General features: G+C 37.7%; 1 protein-coding gene across 1 annotated transcript in view; it reads right to left on the minus strand.

Moving 5' to 3' along the window:
* Window positions 1-13711, minus strand: part of Ets98b (DNA-binding protein Ets98B) — a 39618-nt gene extending 25907 nt beyond the window's left edge. Inside the window, exon 1 of the mRNA XM_083037960.1 lies at window positions 13348-13711. Within this exon, the coding sequence (XP_082894086.1) occupies window positions 13348-13383 (36 nt within the window). The 5' untranslated portion in view covers window positions 13384-13711. The remainder of the gene's footprint in view (window positions 1-13347) is intronic.
* Between the last annotated feature and the right edge of the window lie 3858 nt (window positions 13712-17569).

The following is a 17569-nucleotide window of genomic DNA, read 5'->3' on the forward strand; positions in this document are numbered from 1 at the left end:
TCTCTTTTTCGCGAGCGAATAGCATTCCAGACGTATGTTTTGCCCGCATCCGCACGCGCTGCGACGCGCGATCAGACCGTTATGACATAATTTATTCGTTAATAAGCGGCGATCTCGCGAAGCGAAGCGAGAACGAGTAGCCCCGAGGGGCGAATATCCACGCTACACGAGGCAATGACGGTAATGACGATAATTACGGGAGTCCCTCCGAGAGTCCCCACGCTTCATCGCGATGGACGCGAGACGCAACGGTACATCGGCTGCGCGATGCGGTCCGGAAATGCAACTCGTGTTCCTCCTTGATCGTATCAGACGTATACGACATGATGGTCGCGCGATAAGTATTCCTTTAAATTTTTCTCGCGAGGAAAATGACTATTATGCTCCTCCTGAATTCTGTGCATTATCTGCAGGAGATATTGTGAGATATAAAAATATAAAATATAAAAATATATGAAGATTAACGCTCAAGAAAATTATTTGAAGCAGCGAAAATGATTTATTTCGTTTCGAGATATTCCAATTGTAAAACTTTATTACGTATATATTTTACATTTTTATTTATGATTGTTCGCGTGCATCGTAAATTATAAATAAATAAAAATTTAATAAAATAAAATTATAAATAAATAAAACTTCAAATAAACAAAAATTGAGTAAAATAAAAATAATTTCAATTTTTCACTGAAGAAATGCGACGATCAATTTTCTCAGCAATAATTTTTTCGTATTAAATCTATGTTTGATACGCGCCGTAAAACAATATTTTGTATTTAAAAAACAAGATTACGTGGTCAAGAATGATTTGTACAAGTAAGATGAACTTTTTCCCGAAACTGGCGCGAAGATGCGGCTATCGAGTCGCGTTTTATAACCACCATGTCTGCAACATTCGCGGCATATTTTATGCGCGCGGTGACTTATGTTTAATTCAGCGACGCGAAGCGTGGTTCGCATATGCGGAGGAACCAGGCAAGATCGAGCGTAGATTGGTCGGGTCGAGAGAATGAACCCGGTACACAGTCTCCGAAAAAAAAAAAAAAAAAATACAGGAGCGCGTAACGAGTTGAAGATAAAACAACGAAGACACAAGTGACATTTCTCAAGTCTAATCGAACTTTTCATCTCCAGCTACGAGATATCGAATCGGGAATCTTGATAAAGAAAAGTATTCGATTTTTCCAAGTCGATCTATAGACATTTTTCACCAAACCTTCGTCTTTTTCTTTTATTTTATGTTTAAACGAGCAAAATTATTTGCAATGTTTGACGTCAAGTAGCGAGAGACGAGGGCGATGTAGAGAGGAAAAGGAGTACGACGGAATAAGTGCGTATACACAAACGATACACTGCTTCTTTCTTGGAAGGCTTGGAAAGTCTCCTCTCGCGTAGGAGTCGCACAGTTTTCTCGCCCACAAACGCACGTAACCGTACTATTGTCATACTCTCGTTTCGGATTATATCATGCACGCACGATACACCTACAACGAAGAAAAGGACGTATATATTTTCTCAAGTTTATCTCTTTGTCGACGCGAGGAGAAACGAGAAAAAGATCAAACTAGTATACAAGATTTTACTAATCGTAAATGTACGCTGCGTTTTCAATCTGAAAAAATTAATTGCGAGATTCCGAAACAAAGAGAGGTGATATAAAATATTTTCGAAAACATAAGACGAAAAGGCAGACGTAAATTATATGATTCTCGCACAAAGTCACGATATCCTCTCTCCAATCTCGGCAAAAAAAAACATTTAATTCCACGTTCCATTTAGGTGACACTGCAAAGGATATATTCGAACAATATAGCATATATTCGAACAATCGATAAAGTTCTCGATAACTTCTCCTCAGAAGAGTTCTAGAGTACCTCGCGTTCAGCGTCTCGAAAGTGAAATTACGAGATAAGATAGATGGAGAACACACAATTTTCTCTCCCTCAGCGCCATTTTCTCGTGTAGCGATCGCGAAATTTCATACGTATGTAACAAAAACGCGTTATCCTTTCGCAGAATAGCATAACGAGAGCATATTCTCTCTCCGACGACGATGGCGAGAAACCCGCCCGCGCGTATGAGCGACGCGGGGGCGATCAATGATGCTTCCTGCTGAAGACATAACATCGCCATGTTTACGGCGCCTTACGGCGACGCGACAATTCGCATCCCCGCGAGTGCGTGCCGGGAATGCTTGACCGTTTTATCGATGTTGATGCGAAATCGACAAGCTTTTGCTCCGTCGCGAATGCGATTTCTTTTTTTTTTTTTTTTACAGAAAACTCGCCTCGGCTTATGTTACAATACATCGCGAATTTTAAACGCGCGATTTACGGTGTCATATTTTTTTTAATTAAAAATCCCGGCGCTTCGTGGACGAGTTATCTATCAAGATCCCTTCTCCAAGTATCCCCCTTAATTTGCGAGCGCGTAAAAGATGCGGGCAAATTCCTCCGGCGCAAAAGCGAGAATTCGCCGACGAAAGAACTCCAAGAGTAGACAGAGGAGGCAGGCGTTCCTGGAACGTGGTGCTGGCGGATAACCATTCTCGATGGAGCAATACTCTCTCTCTGTCCGCACGATTGTCCTCGCGGCATTATAATGGATTCGAACTAAGGGCACACCGTATTGAGATATCAGTGCACCGGTAATGGTCTCTCGTTCTGAGAACCCGCCACCGTGTGTTCGCGCCAGATAGGATATGCGCGTATGTCGCCATCGTTCCTCGTCTCTCGCCACGATTGCGCCATTTTTTTTTCACCCCGTCGATCGATACCCCTTCCTTTGAAATCTTTGAATATTGTATTATATTTTGTATTTTATATATAATTGTTTATGTATAATTATTTTATATATTTTGTATTGTATACACAGAAAGAATTTTTTCTTAGAATTTACTCTGAAAATCATGGTAATCGTGGGATAATATATGGTATAGAAAGAATTTTATGAGAATTTCTCTGATTAATATTTATCACAATAAAAATAATATCTATTACAATAAAATATAAAACATGTTTGATTAATTTTACTGTGCAGTTTAATAAAATTAATCAAACAATCAATATTTTATATTTTATTGTGATGGATATTATTATTTTTATTGTGATAACTATTAATCAGAGAAATTCTCATAAAATTCTTTCCTTACCATATTGTCCCACGATTACCATGATTTTCAGGGTAAATTCTAAGAGAAAATTCTCTCAGTGTATAGAATCCTCGAATATTGTATTAAATTGTGTTTTATATCGGAGGTAAAATGCACGAATAAAAATATCGTTACTGTCTCATTGCGTGTTCTTTTATATCGGTCCTTTATATAGAAAGTATAAATCTCTCTCGTAAGATTAAAAAAAAAATTACACGGAGAACTTTGACTTTCAGGAAGAATTATGTACGAATAATAATCTCGGAGCGTAAAGCTAATAATTTTTGCAAAGAAGCGACATTATCATTTAACAAAATTACTCTCTGACATTTTATCGCTGTTTCAGCTGGAAGTTCTTAAATTTCATTCATTTCCAGATTTGTCTTTAATTTATGAAGAGATATGTTTATTTAATGATTAGCACTCAGTGTTTTACGCAGATGTACAATCTAGAGAACAATTTAACTTTATTCTACGAAATGTACGGTTGGAAGTTATTGCTGATTGAATATATCCCGTTAGAAGCCGTTCGCTTTAAAGCCGCTTACTTTTTACAGTTCAAATGCGCTTGAGGTAATAATAATTATCTCAAAGAGACAAGTGAAAAGAATGAAAATATCGCCAACAGTCATTCTTCTAAAGATGAGCGACGCGCTTCCCCTTCCATCGATCGTGCATGCAAATCGCATATAAATGTAACTAATCACATTCCCCTTCTTTCTTTCAAAACCATTAAAAATAATATAAAATAAAATAAAAAGATTGTTATTCGCGCCTTAAGTCGCTGCTCCAAGTGTCCCCCGTTAAGCTTCACTGTTTGCGCGAAGCGCATTTCTTTCTGCTACGCTATGCGTTTCCGAGTGAATGGAGCTCGTCAAAGTCAGACGGCCGCATCGCGCGGGAGATACCGTTGCACGTGAATGCGCACCGCGCTGGTTCACGCATAACTTCGTACGACGAAGTTTCATTCTTCGCGGCGTCGATGAGTCTGGCATGCATAGGTGCATTAGCGTGCATAGATTTGCCTTGCGCAACGCACGCGTGCGCGTAATATTAGAAATCGTAATTTTCCTCCACCCCCCCGTACCCCTATATTATTGCTGTGCATTGTTGCGTTGTGCAAAGAGCGCGTATTGATTTCCATTAAAGAAGAAAAAAAAACAAACAACCGTCATTGCCATTCCTCAACAATGGCATATATGTATATCGCTGCGAATGTGTATCCTTTGATCAACTCTACTTTTGCGAAACGTTTCTTTCTCAGCAAGAGAGGGGGGCAAAAGAGGGCACTTGTTCTCCCTTTGAATAAATGCTGGGATTTACTTGTACATTATAAAAAATAAAAATAACAAAATTATTATATTCTATAATCTCGAATTTACATTTTCAATCATGCCCCCCCTTCCTGAAAAAAATCCTGCGGACATACTTGTTTCTCTTTACTGCTTTCGAAATCTGACGTAATTTTTTATAGCGCTGATTTTTATTTTTTTGATAAATAACTTCAATATATTATTTTAAATTTATCTCGTCTATTTAGTGTCTATTCAATTAGCCGTGTCCGTCGTAACTTTCGTCGATCTCGTTTACGCGTTTGTTCGATTCGCACCGCAAATCGCGCAAAGGGGCACGGCGTGTATATACCCGTATTTTCTGATATCGATGTGTGTACGACGCTCATAAAGAGGCAGACCGGGACGGTAAAGAGCAGCGAGAGGAGAAATGGAAAACGGTCACGAGCGTATACGGCGTCGAGTATCGTAAATCACTATCGACCTATTCTATTTAAATGAAACTCGTGTTCTCCCTCTCGGCGATGCTGTCTCGCGCTCTTGTTGCTTCTGCAAACCCCGTCGTATCTTAAGAGATCTTCTTTTGCTACGCGGAATCGCATTGTTAATGAGAAATACCGAAAACTCTCTTATACTTCCACATTTTATTCTGTTTTGCATAGATATTTAATAAAATTAATACAAAGAATAATATTTTGTGGCTCTTATATATTTATCCTCGTGCATTTTAAAAATTATCTGCCGCAACTATTTTAAATATATTATATTTTGTATTTTATATTATATTTTATATTATTTAATTTTATTCGATGTATATATATTTTTAATGACGTAGAAAAAATTATATATCTATATCACATATGTCATGTTATAATTAATTTTTTATATGATTTTTTACAACTAGGTTGTTTTACGTAATTAAAAATATGTGCATCAACTTAAATAATATAAAGTACAAAATACAAAATGTAATATTTATAAAATAGCTACATCCACGGTAAGTAATTTTTATAAAATGCACCAAAATATATAATAAATATATTTAAAAAAGCTCTATGTAAAGATTCTATTTTTTTTTAAATAGCCTCTCTTCATGAAAATCAAATAAAATCAAATAAAATTTGATTTTGAAGTATCGCCGATCGATCGCTCGTCGTACCTATATACCCAGTCGACAGACAGAGGAAGACGGAGCGAGAGAGAAAGAGAGGCATCGAAAACTCGTTCATTAAACGCGCGTATAGTGGCTGCTCCGTATGTAGGCAACTCGCGGCGGACAGAAGAAGAAGCGGAGAACCGGCCTAACGGTAAAAGTCATGTACCGAAGAAACTCGGTTGTGCCGCAGCGGTTGTGCCCGCCAGAGGATCACGTAGCTACGCGTAAATACCACGGCGTACGCACAGCGTAACCGAGGCGAATCGGCAGAAAGCGCGATTACGCCTCTGTGTAAGCCTCTCCTCGAAGGGAGCCGCGAATTAAGACCCCCTAAGAAAATTTCTTTCCTACGCGCATGGAGAGCCGTCGAACGGGATCGAAGATTAAACGCGAGTATAAAGGAGATTAATTGCGATATCCTTCGATTTTGAAAAATGTTTGATGAAGAGTTTTAATTATCGCTATGTAATTTAATTTCTACACAATTTATATAAAATAATATATTTTTATTTTTTATAAATAATGGCACGTGCATATATATATGCACTTTTGTTGATGACGCTTATTAAATTATTGGTGTACTGAGAAATTTATAGTTACGGCTTTCTAAACTGCAGCGAATGTGTAAACGTAAAAGGAATTATAACAGTGATTGGCAAATTATCGCATTTTCATAAGTATACGTTGGAGAAAATATATCCATCATTCATCCATCCATTATAGCGTATTTACGCAAAAAGGAATCGGAATGAAAGAGAAACAAATTATCATGGGCGTGACTTTCAGGGAAGTGTATATATATGTAGTGGAAGGTATGTATATTCCTACTTTTCTCGGCGCAATAAAATAATAATGATAAAAGCTGCAAAGTGACTACGAGAAGAAGTCGAAGAAATGCCAAGTGCCTCTTTATATCGATAAAAAATCAATAATTAAGGATTGCTAGTTGCTACTTTATTTCTTTTGATAGAAACGAGATATACCAAGAAGTAGATTCTCCTACATAATGCGCTGTCGAAGGATGCAATCGACTTAAGACCTGTTTCTCGCATATGTTGTAAAATTTGTAGTTGTGACAGTGTTTAAAATTGATGAGGAAAAAATAAGCGCATCAAAACGACGACGAGGAATTACGAGAGATTATTCGCTAAACATCAGCCTACACATTCACACAACACTCTTCTCAGACTATAATAAATTTAGTCATATTAATAACAGTCAACTACTAGCAAAATTTGCTTGCTTGAGAAACGATGGGAATGCGACTTTTTTTCTTGTAACAACCCGAAGAATCCTTTTACAATAGTCTCCAACACTTTACGCAGATGCGTGCAAGACACAATTGCATGTATATAATTGCATAAATAGCGATAAATGCATGTTGTAAAAAAAAAAACGGCCGTTTCTTTCATTATTTTTTCTTTTAAAACGGCAACGCTTACTTTCAATCATCTTCCATGTGCAATAATCACGAAATCCGATGGCTCTTGAACAACAAACGCGCCACAGAATTTATGAAGAATAATGGAAAATATGAAAAAATTTAATAATGTAAAAACTATACCCTAAACTAAACAAAAAAACTTTAATCAACATGGACACACAATCATTTTCGAGGTCAATTTTTTAGTTCGACTATGAAAGTGCTAGTTTAAAAGAACTGTCAAAGGAATACTTTCGTTTAACATAAGGAGATGAATATTTTGCATCTTTGGTCATCTTTGTTCGCGATTTTATTAAATTGCGTGCGCATATGTTGAGATTAAATTTTTTTTTATTTCAATAATTTACATAATAAAATTTTTTACCATCACTTTTGATAACCTGCATTATATATTTATAGCACGAGTACTTCTTCGTTAATCCGTGTCTCTCTTTCATACAACAGTATTCGGTGACATGTCAGAGGAGAATGTGTAAAACCTCCAATACATATGATACAAAATAGCCACGTATCTTTCGTTTGACCGCGTCCTTGGACGTTCCCGTTTATCGTAAGCTAATAATACGGCGCTGATAATTTATGAGATTGTAATTTATGCGCCGTGTGCGGCGCGAGAGTATTTTAATATTTTATTCGCGAGTTTGCTCAGACGAAAACGTTATCGAAGTCTTATTTAACGTTACTGTTATAGAGCTAGAAGAATCTTTTCCGCGCCCTTAGATTCGCGAAATGAAAGTGCGAATAAACAAGTGCGGGAAATGAGATTTTAGCACGTTACGATGACAAGTCGTAGGAATACGATCGCCCGGAGGCGATAGATTAAGGTGTATTATACTCGAATGCCGAGGGAAAACGACGCGCGCTAATAAAGTACGCATTTCGGAAGACAGCTTTCGGCGGAGCCGACAAGACAAAGGATATCGAAGTGTAATGGTTCTCGTAAATTTCACGGAGTTAACACGCGCGAAGAATGGACCACGGATTCTTAGAACCGCATTGTGCGATCTTACGTAATCGGAATTCATTGATCGTAAATAATAAGGAAGTTAATCAACAACACATCGACGAGCAACTGCTTTTTTTCTTTTTTTCTTTCGACAATGAGACTTTCGAACGAAATTTGCAAATAAGGTACACAGAGAGAATTTTCTCTTACAATTTATCCTGAAAATCATGGTAGTCGTGGGACAACACGAAGAATTTTATGAGAGTTTCTCTGATTAGTCTATCACAGTAAAAAAAATCTATCACAAAAAATATTATTATCTAGCGCAATAAAATATGTTTGATTAATTTTAGTAAAATATATAGTAAAATTTCAATAATAATAAAATAATTTTAAAATATGAAATAATATTAAAAACTTATGATTTTTTAAGTGTTTTAAATAGTTTATATAAATTTTAACATGTAACATATGATAATTTTCGGCTTATTACCAAACATGATAAAATTTGGACTTAATTTTGCGGTAATAAAATATAAAAATTCTCTCTATGTAGATTTTACCGAGTACGGTTACGATCGACATTTATTTTATTTATTTGCACGACAGTGGCGAACATTCGCGTGCGATAAATGTGGGAAATTCGCGTTTCGTCCTTTTTTTTCTTTTATTTCGCGCAACGCGCGAGTTCGCTTTCCTCGATGGGAACCGCAAGAAAGGATACTATATCGAAGGGGACGATCGACCTTTCGCGAAAGCCGCCTTTCGAAAATCCAGCGCGTTGCTCTCGCCTTGCCCTGCCCTGTCTTGCCTCGCTTCGAGAAGCTCGCTTCGACCTCGCTCGGTTTTATACCTCGCGCGCAACCCGCGGGAGAAAGAGCCGATTTGCGTCAGTAAACGGCCACCCACGTGCGCAGAACGCCGCCGAACGCTGATTAATGTCCTCGATTTCGTGCCCCCGGATCGATCCTTTAGATCGTAGATCGCGAGCGCCGACACGCAAACTCGACGTCGCTCTTGCGAGGGCCGTCTATCTCTCTCTCTCGTTCGACATGACTGAGGATTGCGCAATCTTCCTTGCCGTATCTCCCTCGCTTGCGTTAGCGAGACGACCTTTCATGTCCCTTAAGTACGAAGAGAACGGTACCCCGCGTTAACCAAGTTAACGTCGTCTGATTCAGAAACGCACCACGAGATTTCATCCCAGGGCGACGAGAAAATGAGTGGCTTTTGGCAGACAGACCTAGTATTAGCGCGTCATATTATTTCGAATAATAATCGGATGTCTTGCATTCTCTTATAGAGTATAAAGTGTAATAACAATTCGTATAATGCAAATTTCTCAATAGTGAACAGTCAATATTTCTCCAGCCATTTCGAATCTCAAGTATATGCAAAGTAATCGAGGTACTTTCGTAAAAATATACTATGAATCAGCTATTCGAGTCTAAATTATCCCACAAATCTTTGTTTTCAACCGGTTGGCAATTAACAACCTTCATAAAAAACTCCATGAATCATTAGTAGTCTTAATTAATTAATGCGGTAAATTTGCCCCCTCTTTCTTAGCCAATCTCTCCTGTTTTACATATGCGTTACCGCCTTTTTCTCGCTGACTTCAGACTTGCCACGACTTGGCCAAGAGCCTCTGAATCATTCTTAAATTCCGAAATGTATCTCCGTAATGTTGTTGTCGAATATTGCGCAATGATTTTAAGACGCGAACTTTTTAAAAATGAATACCGCCCCTACAGGTATTTCTTGCTACATACTTTCTGCATGTTTTGCATTTATATTACTAACCGTTTCCCCTTAGTTTCGATAAGCTTCACTGGTAATTCTTCGAAAGAAAAAAGATAAATCGACTGATAATATTTAACAGCAAAAAATTTAAATCTTTGACTTTAAACTTCGTAAATATAATTTCAGGTTATTGAGGGAAATAAACATGCAAATAACGATTTAAGCAGCTGCAGGAATGTAGATAATGAAAGTACATATCGGAATTTAAACGATTTTTCATTGAAAATAATGCAGATTCTCAGGCACAGCGCGTAAAGTCAGGGCCGCACAAGAGAAGACAAGAGGAGAAAGGTGAAAGGGCATCAAGAGAGGGCGAGATGCGATGTCGCAGTTCCGAGAAAACCAACCAAGGTCGTCTCAAATGAATCGATTTAATTTACCTCGTGAAAATGTTCCTCGCATCGAACGTGCGTTCTATCTCCTTTATCTCTCCCAGCTGTGTACAATAAAGCTGGCAAAGCTTACTTTTAACGTATAAATATCGATAACCGATATAAAAAAATCCGTGAGAGAAAAAAACTTGACTGTTTCTTCATTTATTATATCCTATCAATAAATCGAGGAACATGTAGATATGCAAATATTATCTATAAGTTTTCTCAAGCCACAACATATAACACAATGTGTAATATGTAGGGAAAAAAGCAGAGTCTTTGCAGCTATATATAATAAGAATTTCGTTAGTTTCATTAGGCGCTATCTTATTTCGCAATTTGAAACATTATTTCTTTGTCCTCGATCAAACTCTCTCGCTTATTTGATCCTGGATAAATCCACGTAAAAGATTTCGAACGCGATGATGGAATCGAAAGATTACACCGGTCTCATTACTTAAAATCGGAGCAGATCTCGTCGCGAGATAAAATTTACAGTCTCGAGAAGAAAAAAAAACACAGAGACACAGAGAGAGAAAAAAACGGGGAGAAGTCGAAAGCATAAAAATCGCGCGGTGGAAACGAGTCTGGTGCAATTACTATCCGAGGCTGGCTATCCTCGGACCAGGAACGAACGACCAACCAACCACGCCCTCGCTAATGCGAGCCCGCGCGAGACAGGATTTCGAATTGGCTCGGCAAGGACGCCTGGCTATATACAATGCTCCCGCCGGCACAAAGACCGGCTACTGACAATTTTTTAATTACGCCCTGTTTACGCGACCGCGGGACTCGATATACGGATGGCGACATGTCCGAGCTCTATCACCGACAATAAAGTTTCGCACGATATGGACACGCGCTTTTCCACAGCATCGCCGACCGAAGTTACGACGAGCTGGACAAAGACTGTAAACACGAGAGAGAAAGGGGGAGAGACGATCGGAATGAGAAAAGTCTGAATTTTCTTGCTTCCTTTCACTAGGCAAAGTAGATTTAGATTCAATAGACTGCGTGAGCACGAAGAACGAGAGATTTCTTAGGGTAAGGACCAAGTGATAAGGCGTGAAAATAAAAGGGAAAAACAAGAGATACATCAAAAAAATATTACGCAATCAACAGTTACGTATGATTACATTGAGATAAGATCAAGATCGAAATCACGATAATATTGATTGTAAGGAACTATCATTTAACATTTCTGTCTCATATAAATGTTAACATGCAATCGCTATTTATTTTTCACTTTTTTATTATCAGAGAGAGAATTTGTGCGTAAATATTTGTATCTTTTATGAAAGACACGCGATATAATGGACGTTTATAAACAAAATATAATCTATTATGCAGAAAGCAAAGTCCAATAGAAAGTCACACGAAAACGTTGTTTAATCGTATTCATATATTAATTAACTCTTATTTCTCGCGGAGAAATCTTATAAACTCGGATGCACTTTTTCGCGCGGAAATCTCGGAAAATTTCTCTGTCTTTTAATATCATTAGTTTTTAATTATGAAATAATAGATTGCTCACTCTAAATTATTAAATTACTTTTTAAATTACAAAGTAACGATAAAAAATGTAATAAGCTCAAAGCAAAAATCATTTATATAATGAATAATATTAATAGTTGCCGTATCAAATATGCATATTTCATGCAAATTTAATACTTACAACATTTAAATCAATTCCTAATTATATCTTCATTAAATTAAATTTTATGATATTCTTTGTTATTTACGCATTCTAATATATTGTCAATTAACTTTGTTATCGATAATTTTCCTGAAACATTTGAGAAATTGATTTTAGTTATTACTAAAAAAACATTTACGATATATTATTCTGAATTTAATATTGAATATAACATCAGTCTGTGTTTCTAAAAAAAAATGTAACTCCAGACAAGATTGCATAAAATTTAAGATGCTATATCTCTTACATAAAGATGAATATAGTATCTATAAATAAACAGGAAGGAATACATTTTTGGAGATATCAAAATTTTAGAAAATATTAATGTTTAATTATCTCGGATTCTCAGATTTTAAACTTCGTGAGTTACTCCAACTGATCGGTTCACCTAAATAAGCTCGGAGAACCGCAAAACGGAACGACAGTTGTGTCTGACCGCTGGAAATTTTATAAAATAGGTGAACAACGGAGAGATTCGCGCACAATAATACGGATGTCGTCTTCAGGCGACGCGTTTTGCGGAAGACGCGACAAACCTGCTCGGTAAAAGTTGCGCCGCCAAGAAAACCGCGGACCGACAACGGGTTTCGCTTCTGTTTTTATCGCGAAATTTTCCATCACGTACCAGCCGAGTGAATTTCTCGGTTCTCTTCGTACCCAACTATCGACACTGCCTATAGTGGTGGTAGATTCGAAAGTTAGCCTTCCGTACGACCGACTCGCCGACTCGTGTCTTTCCTCGACAGGGCCGTAACTAATACTTTTGACGCGCGCTATCTCTCGACAGAATCGGACCTATTCTTTTCACTGTGACATATTTGTTTATATCGAGACACGAATGTCTTAATAAAATTAATTGTATTTTGCGAAAGATCTGAGATAGAGAAGTACAACAACTATGACATATTTGCAGCTGAGCGAACGAATCGCTTCTATTTGTTCAAATTTTCAAGTTTCGTTTATTAAAGATACGAGCTGTCTGGTGCAATAATCTTGAGTCACGTAATTTTTAATGATAAATATGTAAAATAAAATGTGGAATGGGATCATTATTGCTTCTGAAAGATATGATATAAACTTGTGCAAACAAACGAGAACAAAAAAACCTTAGAATTCCCTAATGTTCAAAGAATGATGAGTTAAAGTATCAATATTTGTAGTAATTTTGTTTTAAAAGTGTGACTCTCTTAGAATAATATTACTCATCATTGAAAAAGATTCATTTTTCACAGTAATATAATCGACAATTTTATGCAAAAAATTCACCATTTGCAATTATAAGATCTATTTAATCACAATATAAATCAAGAAAGATTTTCTGATTGCAGAATGATTTAAAGCGTCGACGCAAACATGTTTACTTTCAAACAGATTTTCAGAATGACACAAGCGTTCAAAGTAAAACGATGTATCCGATAGATCAATTCGCATCAAACGCATATATAATATAGAAAGAGATATAATCAAAGAATTATCATAAAAACTCACCGTCTCCACCATGTCGAATCCTCCTCCGTAGACCATATCTCGCTCGCTCGCGGCTCCACACTTTTGACAGCTGCCGTCCTCGCGCGCGAGAATCGATCTCTCGGCGCTCTCAATCGAGAGGAGAGATCAACTTTGTTTCGTCTCTCTGCGCGGTTGTGTCGATGGTGACGTCGACGACGACGACGAAAAATCCTCCTCGTCCTGCAGTGCTGTGTCGCTTGTTTTCGTCCGATTAGATTTTTATCCAGCCGCTCTGTCGCACAAGAGCTACCTCTCGTCTCTCCGTCTTCGTCGCGTGCGCGGACGTAGCCTCTCGCGAATTCTCGCGGTGTCTCGCGACTCCTCACAACCCTCGCATGTCGCGTACAATCGACCGACTGACCGTCGCGCCGAGCGCGTGGCGGGAGTCGGGCGCGTTCGAATCGAGCCGAGCGCGGCCGAGCGTCGCCGAGCGCGGGCGACCCACTAACTCGCGCATGCGCGATCCTCGCCGGCGCGGCGCGCCGCGTCTTGAATCTCCTCGACGCGGCAGACACGTGGTCCACTAATTTCGCGCTTAACGACTCGCGGCACCGCGCGTTATCCTTAACAGCGGATCAACATCACGACGCGACGCACGCGACAGTGAAATTTTCGCAACGAGAAATATAAGGTCTTTTTCTTCTCGGTTTCATAATCGCGCCCGATGGAATCGCGATAGATTCGAGGATGCGTTTTTTTACGATATTTATCGAAGATTTTATGATAAAAATTTTTATAATAAATAGGGACTCTCGTAAATTGATCGTAACGCGCGTTTCGCGATAGCTATACGTGACAAGTCGGGACAAGCGCACTAAGAAGAGTGACCTACTAAAGACCGGCGCGCGATGTCTTCCCTCTTTTTTTTATTTAACTTGAACTATCAACGAGCGTTCGGTCGATTTTACCTATTACGTACCGTATTAAAGAAGAACGTGGCGAAAAGTTATATTTTGTTATTCGATCATTCGTACAAGTGGCGACGTGATATGTAAAGTACGAAAGGAAAAAGTATGCTGAAGATGCGCGCTGAATAGGAATGTTTTGATACGATTTAATCAATGTTGTATCTAGGTGCTTCGGCGCTTTCGCGAAACTTGTAGTTTGACATTCGGCTACGGCTTTCGTTCGCAATTATTTGATTCCCTTGCATTCCTTTGGCAACGTAGTCGCAGCATGTGTTCCTGTGTGACACACATATGAAAATAAATAAATTATTTTATTTTAAATAAATATTAATTATTTTACAAATAAATATTAAGACACATAACAGAACAAGAAATAATTATATTTAGTAAATTATTTCATTTTAAATGAGAAATCGTATTTTTCAGAATTGCATGTATTACAATTATATTTACCAGTAATGTTTAGTGGCGTACGTTGTTTTATGGTGTGATACGATATAATGGTATGCACATGCACATGGTGCAAGGAATACGAATAGAAATGTCCAAACACACGTGTTCATTTCAAAGTTAGCGCTCCCATAAGTCAGAGATTGGAGCAAGTGCTATGTGCGTCACGCACTCTTAACTGCATCCTGTCCGTATATACACCAACGTAATTCCATTACTTTCAAACAATGTCCTCCGATAGGATCTGTATACCGTAACTCCACAAAGGTATACGTATAGCTTGAGGTGTACAATGCTCTGAAACATATTTTTATTGATCGGGGGTTAGCGAAAACAAACGGAATGTAGTACAAAAACGATTCTCGAGCGAGAAGAGAATGCATTCTCTCCCTTCTCTCTTTCTCTCTATCTTTTATTATGCCAGTGTATTGTTGAAAACTGAGGTATATCGTGATAGCTGCAGCGTGTATCTGTCACAAGACCGCCCCAACCTTGATACGATAGTAAATAACTCGCATGTGCGTAACGCGCTCCTTGAAATCATAGTCTCGGCGTGGCGATTCGCGCGAGAGCGCGCAGGCATTTCGCGTGGGCGATTAGATCCGCGACGCGGGATAAAAATCGGCACAATGGCCCTTTGTGTGTCTGTCCGTTCGCGAGACGGTTCGACGATGGCGTCTCGCGCGACGTGTCGTTTGTGTCGGCGCATATGTCGTCATTGTGAAACGAATTCCAGGCGTTTTTCCGGATCTGCGCAATGCGTAATCCGACTTGCGCAACCGGCCACCTTCGAAGAAATGAACCGCTTTCCAAGGGTGGCCCCCGTCCGCGTCGTCGTCGACCGGCTCTCTTTCGTTCTGCGCTCTGCATAAGCGCGATTGCGTATGTCGAGGATCGATGTATCTTATAATGCATAGTTTAATCTATCGCGCCGACTCGGGGAACATTATTGCACGTACAACGTCTTGGGTGTTATATTTGTATTATTACCGAGAATACGTGTGTTTCGTAACACGTTTGGTTGCATGCTTTCCTGAGAAAGATGATGATTTAGTTTTGTTATCGTTACACGGAATGTATGTATGTGTGTGTGTTGCGTATATTTTTATACGTTTATCTTTCATTATTTCATACATTTTTTTTATTATTATTTATCACGAGGAAATAAAACTTATGATAATTATTGTTAGCAAATGATTCATAAAAAGAATTAATAAAAAAAGATTCGACAAGAAATTTATCGCATTGTTTACTAAAATTGTTAATTATTAAAATTTTTATATTAAATAAGTTAAATATATATAAATTATTATGTATATTAAATGTAAATACTTTATACATAAATATATGCAAAGATATATATTTTGTTTTTCAACATTTATAGAAAAATTATATATATATATATATATATAATAAAATATAAAAAAATATAAATTAATATAAAATAATATTTATATAATAAATATGAAATAATATAAAATCGATAAACGTCGTGAAAAATGTGTTACTATAGATGATTATAGATACGGTAGATACGCATATTATATCAAATTTCTCTCGATCAAATTTTTTAATTTTGTAGAATTTATATTTAAAAAGAAGAAAAACTATTGTAACAAGTGTGTGTCATACAACAAATAGTTTACCATCAAATTTTCACGTGCAATAACAATTGCAACATAATTGCCATTTGCCAAACTGCAATTTCGAAGAGATCCGTAACTCGATCATTTTCCGGATCCTATCCTTTTTCCTACCGTTATAGTTCGTGAAAGTTGCATCACGATCTCTCAGAATTCCAGTTTATGCAATCAATTGCAATCGTCACGTAGGACCTGTGAGATCATTCTCGCACATGCATCGTGATCTCGTTTTGTTCAACTCGAACTTTATGAGTAATACTTGAAATATATTAATATATATTATATATATATATATATATATATATATATATCCTTGCATATTCGTAAAAAGTATTTAATTTTTTTTATTCTCAAGCAGTCCGATTACGCGATCAATATTGACCACAAACGCACAGGTGTTCGCTATCGATCGATCTTTCCTCATTATGAAAAAAATGCATATCCGGTTAAGAATTAGTTAGCTTCACAGACCGTTGTTTCCAAATAGACGTATATTTAAATAGACGCGATTTATTTATCATATATATATAATATGCATAATATATAAGGCATCGCGTCAGACATCTATAAATTTAACTTAATTGTCTGATACTTTATAATATTATTTTTGTACGTAAATGTGAAAACGTGCGCATGTTAATCGCACTATTCGAACGGCGACAGTATGAAAGGCATTTGCGTCATCACTGTGACGGAACTCGAGAGAGGAGAAAGCGCGTTCACCGAAAAGAGTCTCGATTATGTTTTGTGCATCCCCGAACGTGGCAGAAAGGGAGGGTCTTTCTCGTGTGGGAAACGCAAAGGGCGACAAAAACAATAATGCGCAGATCTCGCTAGACATGACGTCCGTTGGACCAACGTCTTCGGTCGAAAAAGAGAGAGATAAAGGGGAAGAGAGAGCGAGAAAACGCAAGTGAGAAAAAAAAGCGAGCAGGATTTACGGCGAAAAGAAAGAAAACAAGACTGCGAAAGTGCAATGGCACTTTTACGCTATACCCTGAGAGAGCTAATTTACATTTCCGTCGAGAAGTTAATTCCAGAAAGAGTTTCTGTAGCATAATTACATGACATGACAGTCAACTTAATTGTAGATCATCATCGACTTGTAATAATTGCTACGTTTAATCAGTTGATTCTTTAAAAAGGGAGCATCTTAAAATATCTAATTCTTTTTTTTTTTTTTAAGTCACGAGCACACAT

Source organism: Prenolepis imparis, unplaced genomic scaffold, assembly GCF_030444845.1.
Source record: "Prenolepis imparis isolate NDT839.2.m4 unplaced genomic scaffold, iyPreImpa1.0 SCAF_1, whole genome shotgun sequence".
NCBI classification, from domain to species: domain Eukaryota; kingdom Metazoa; phylum Arthropoda; class Insecta; order Hymenoptera; family Formicidae; genus Prenolepis; species Prenolepis imparis.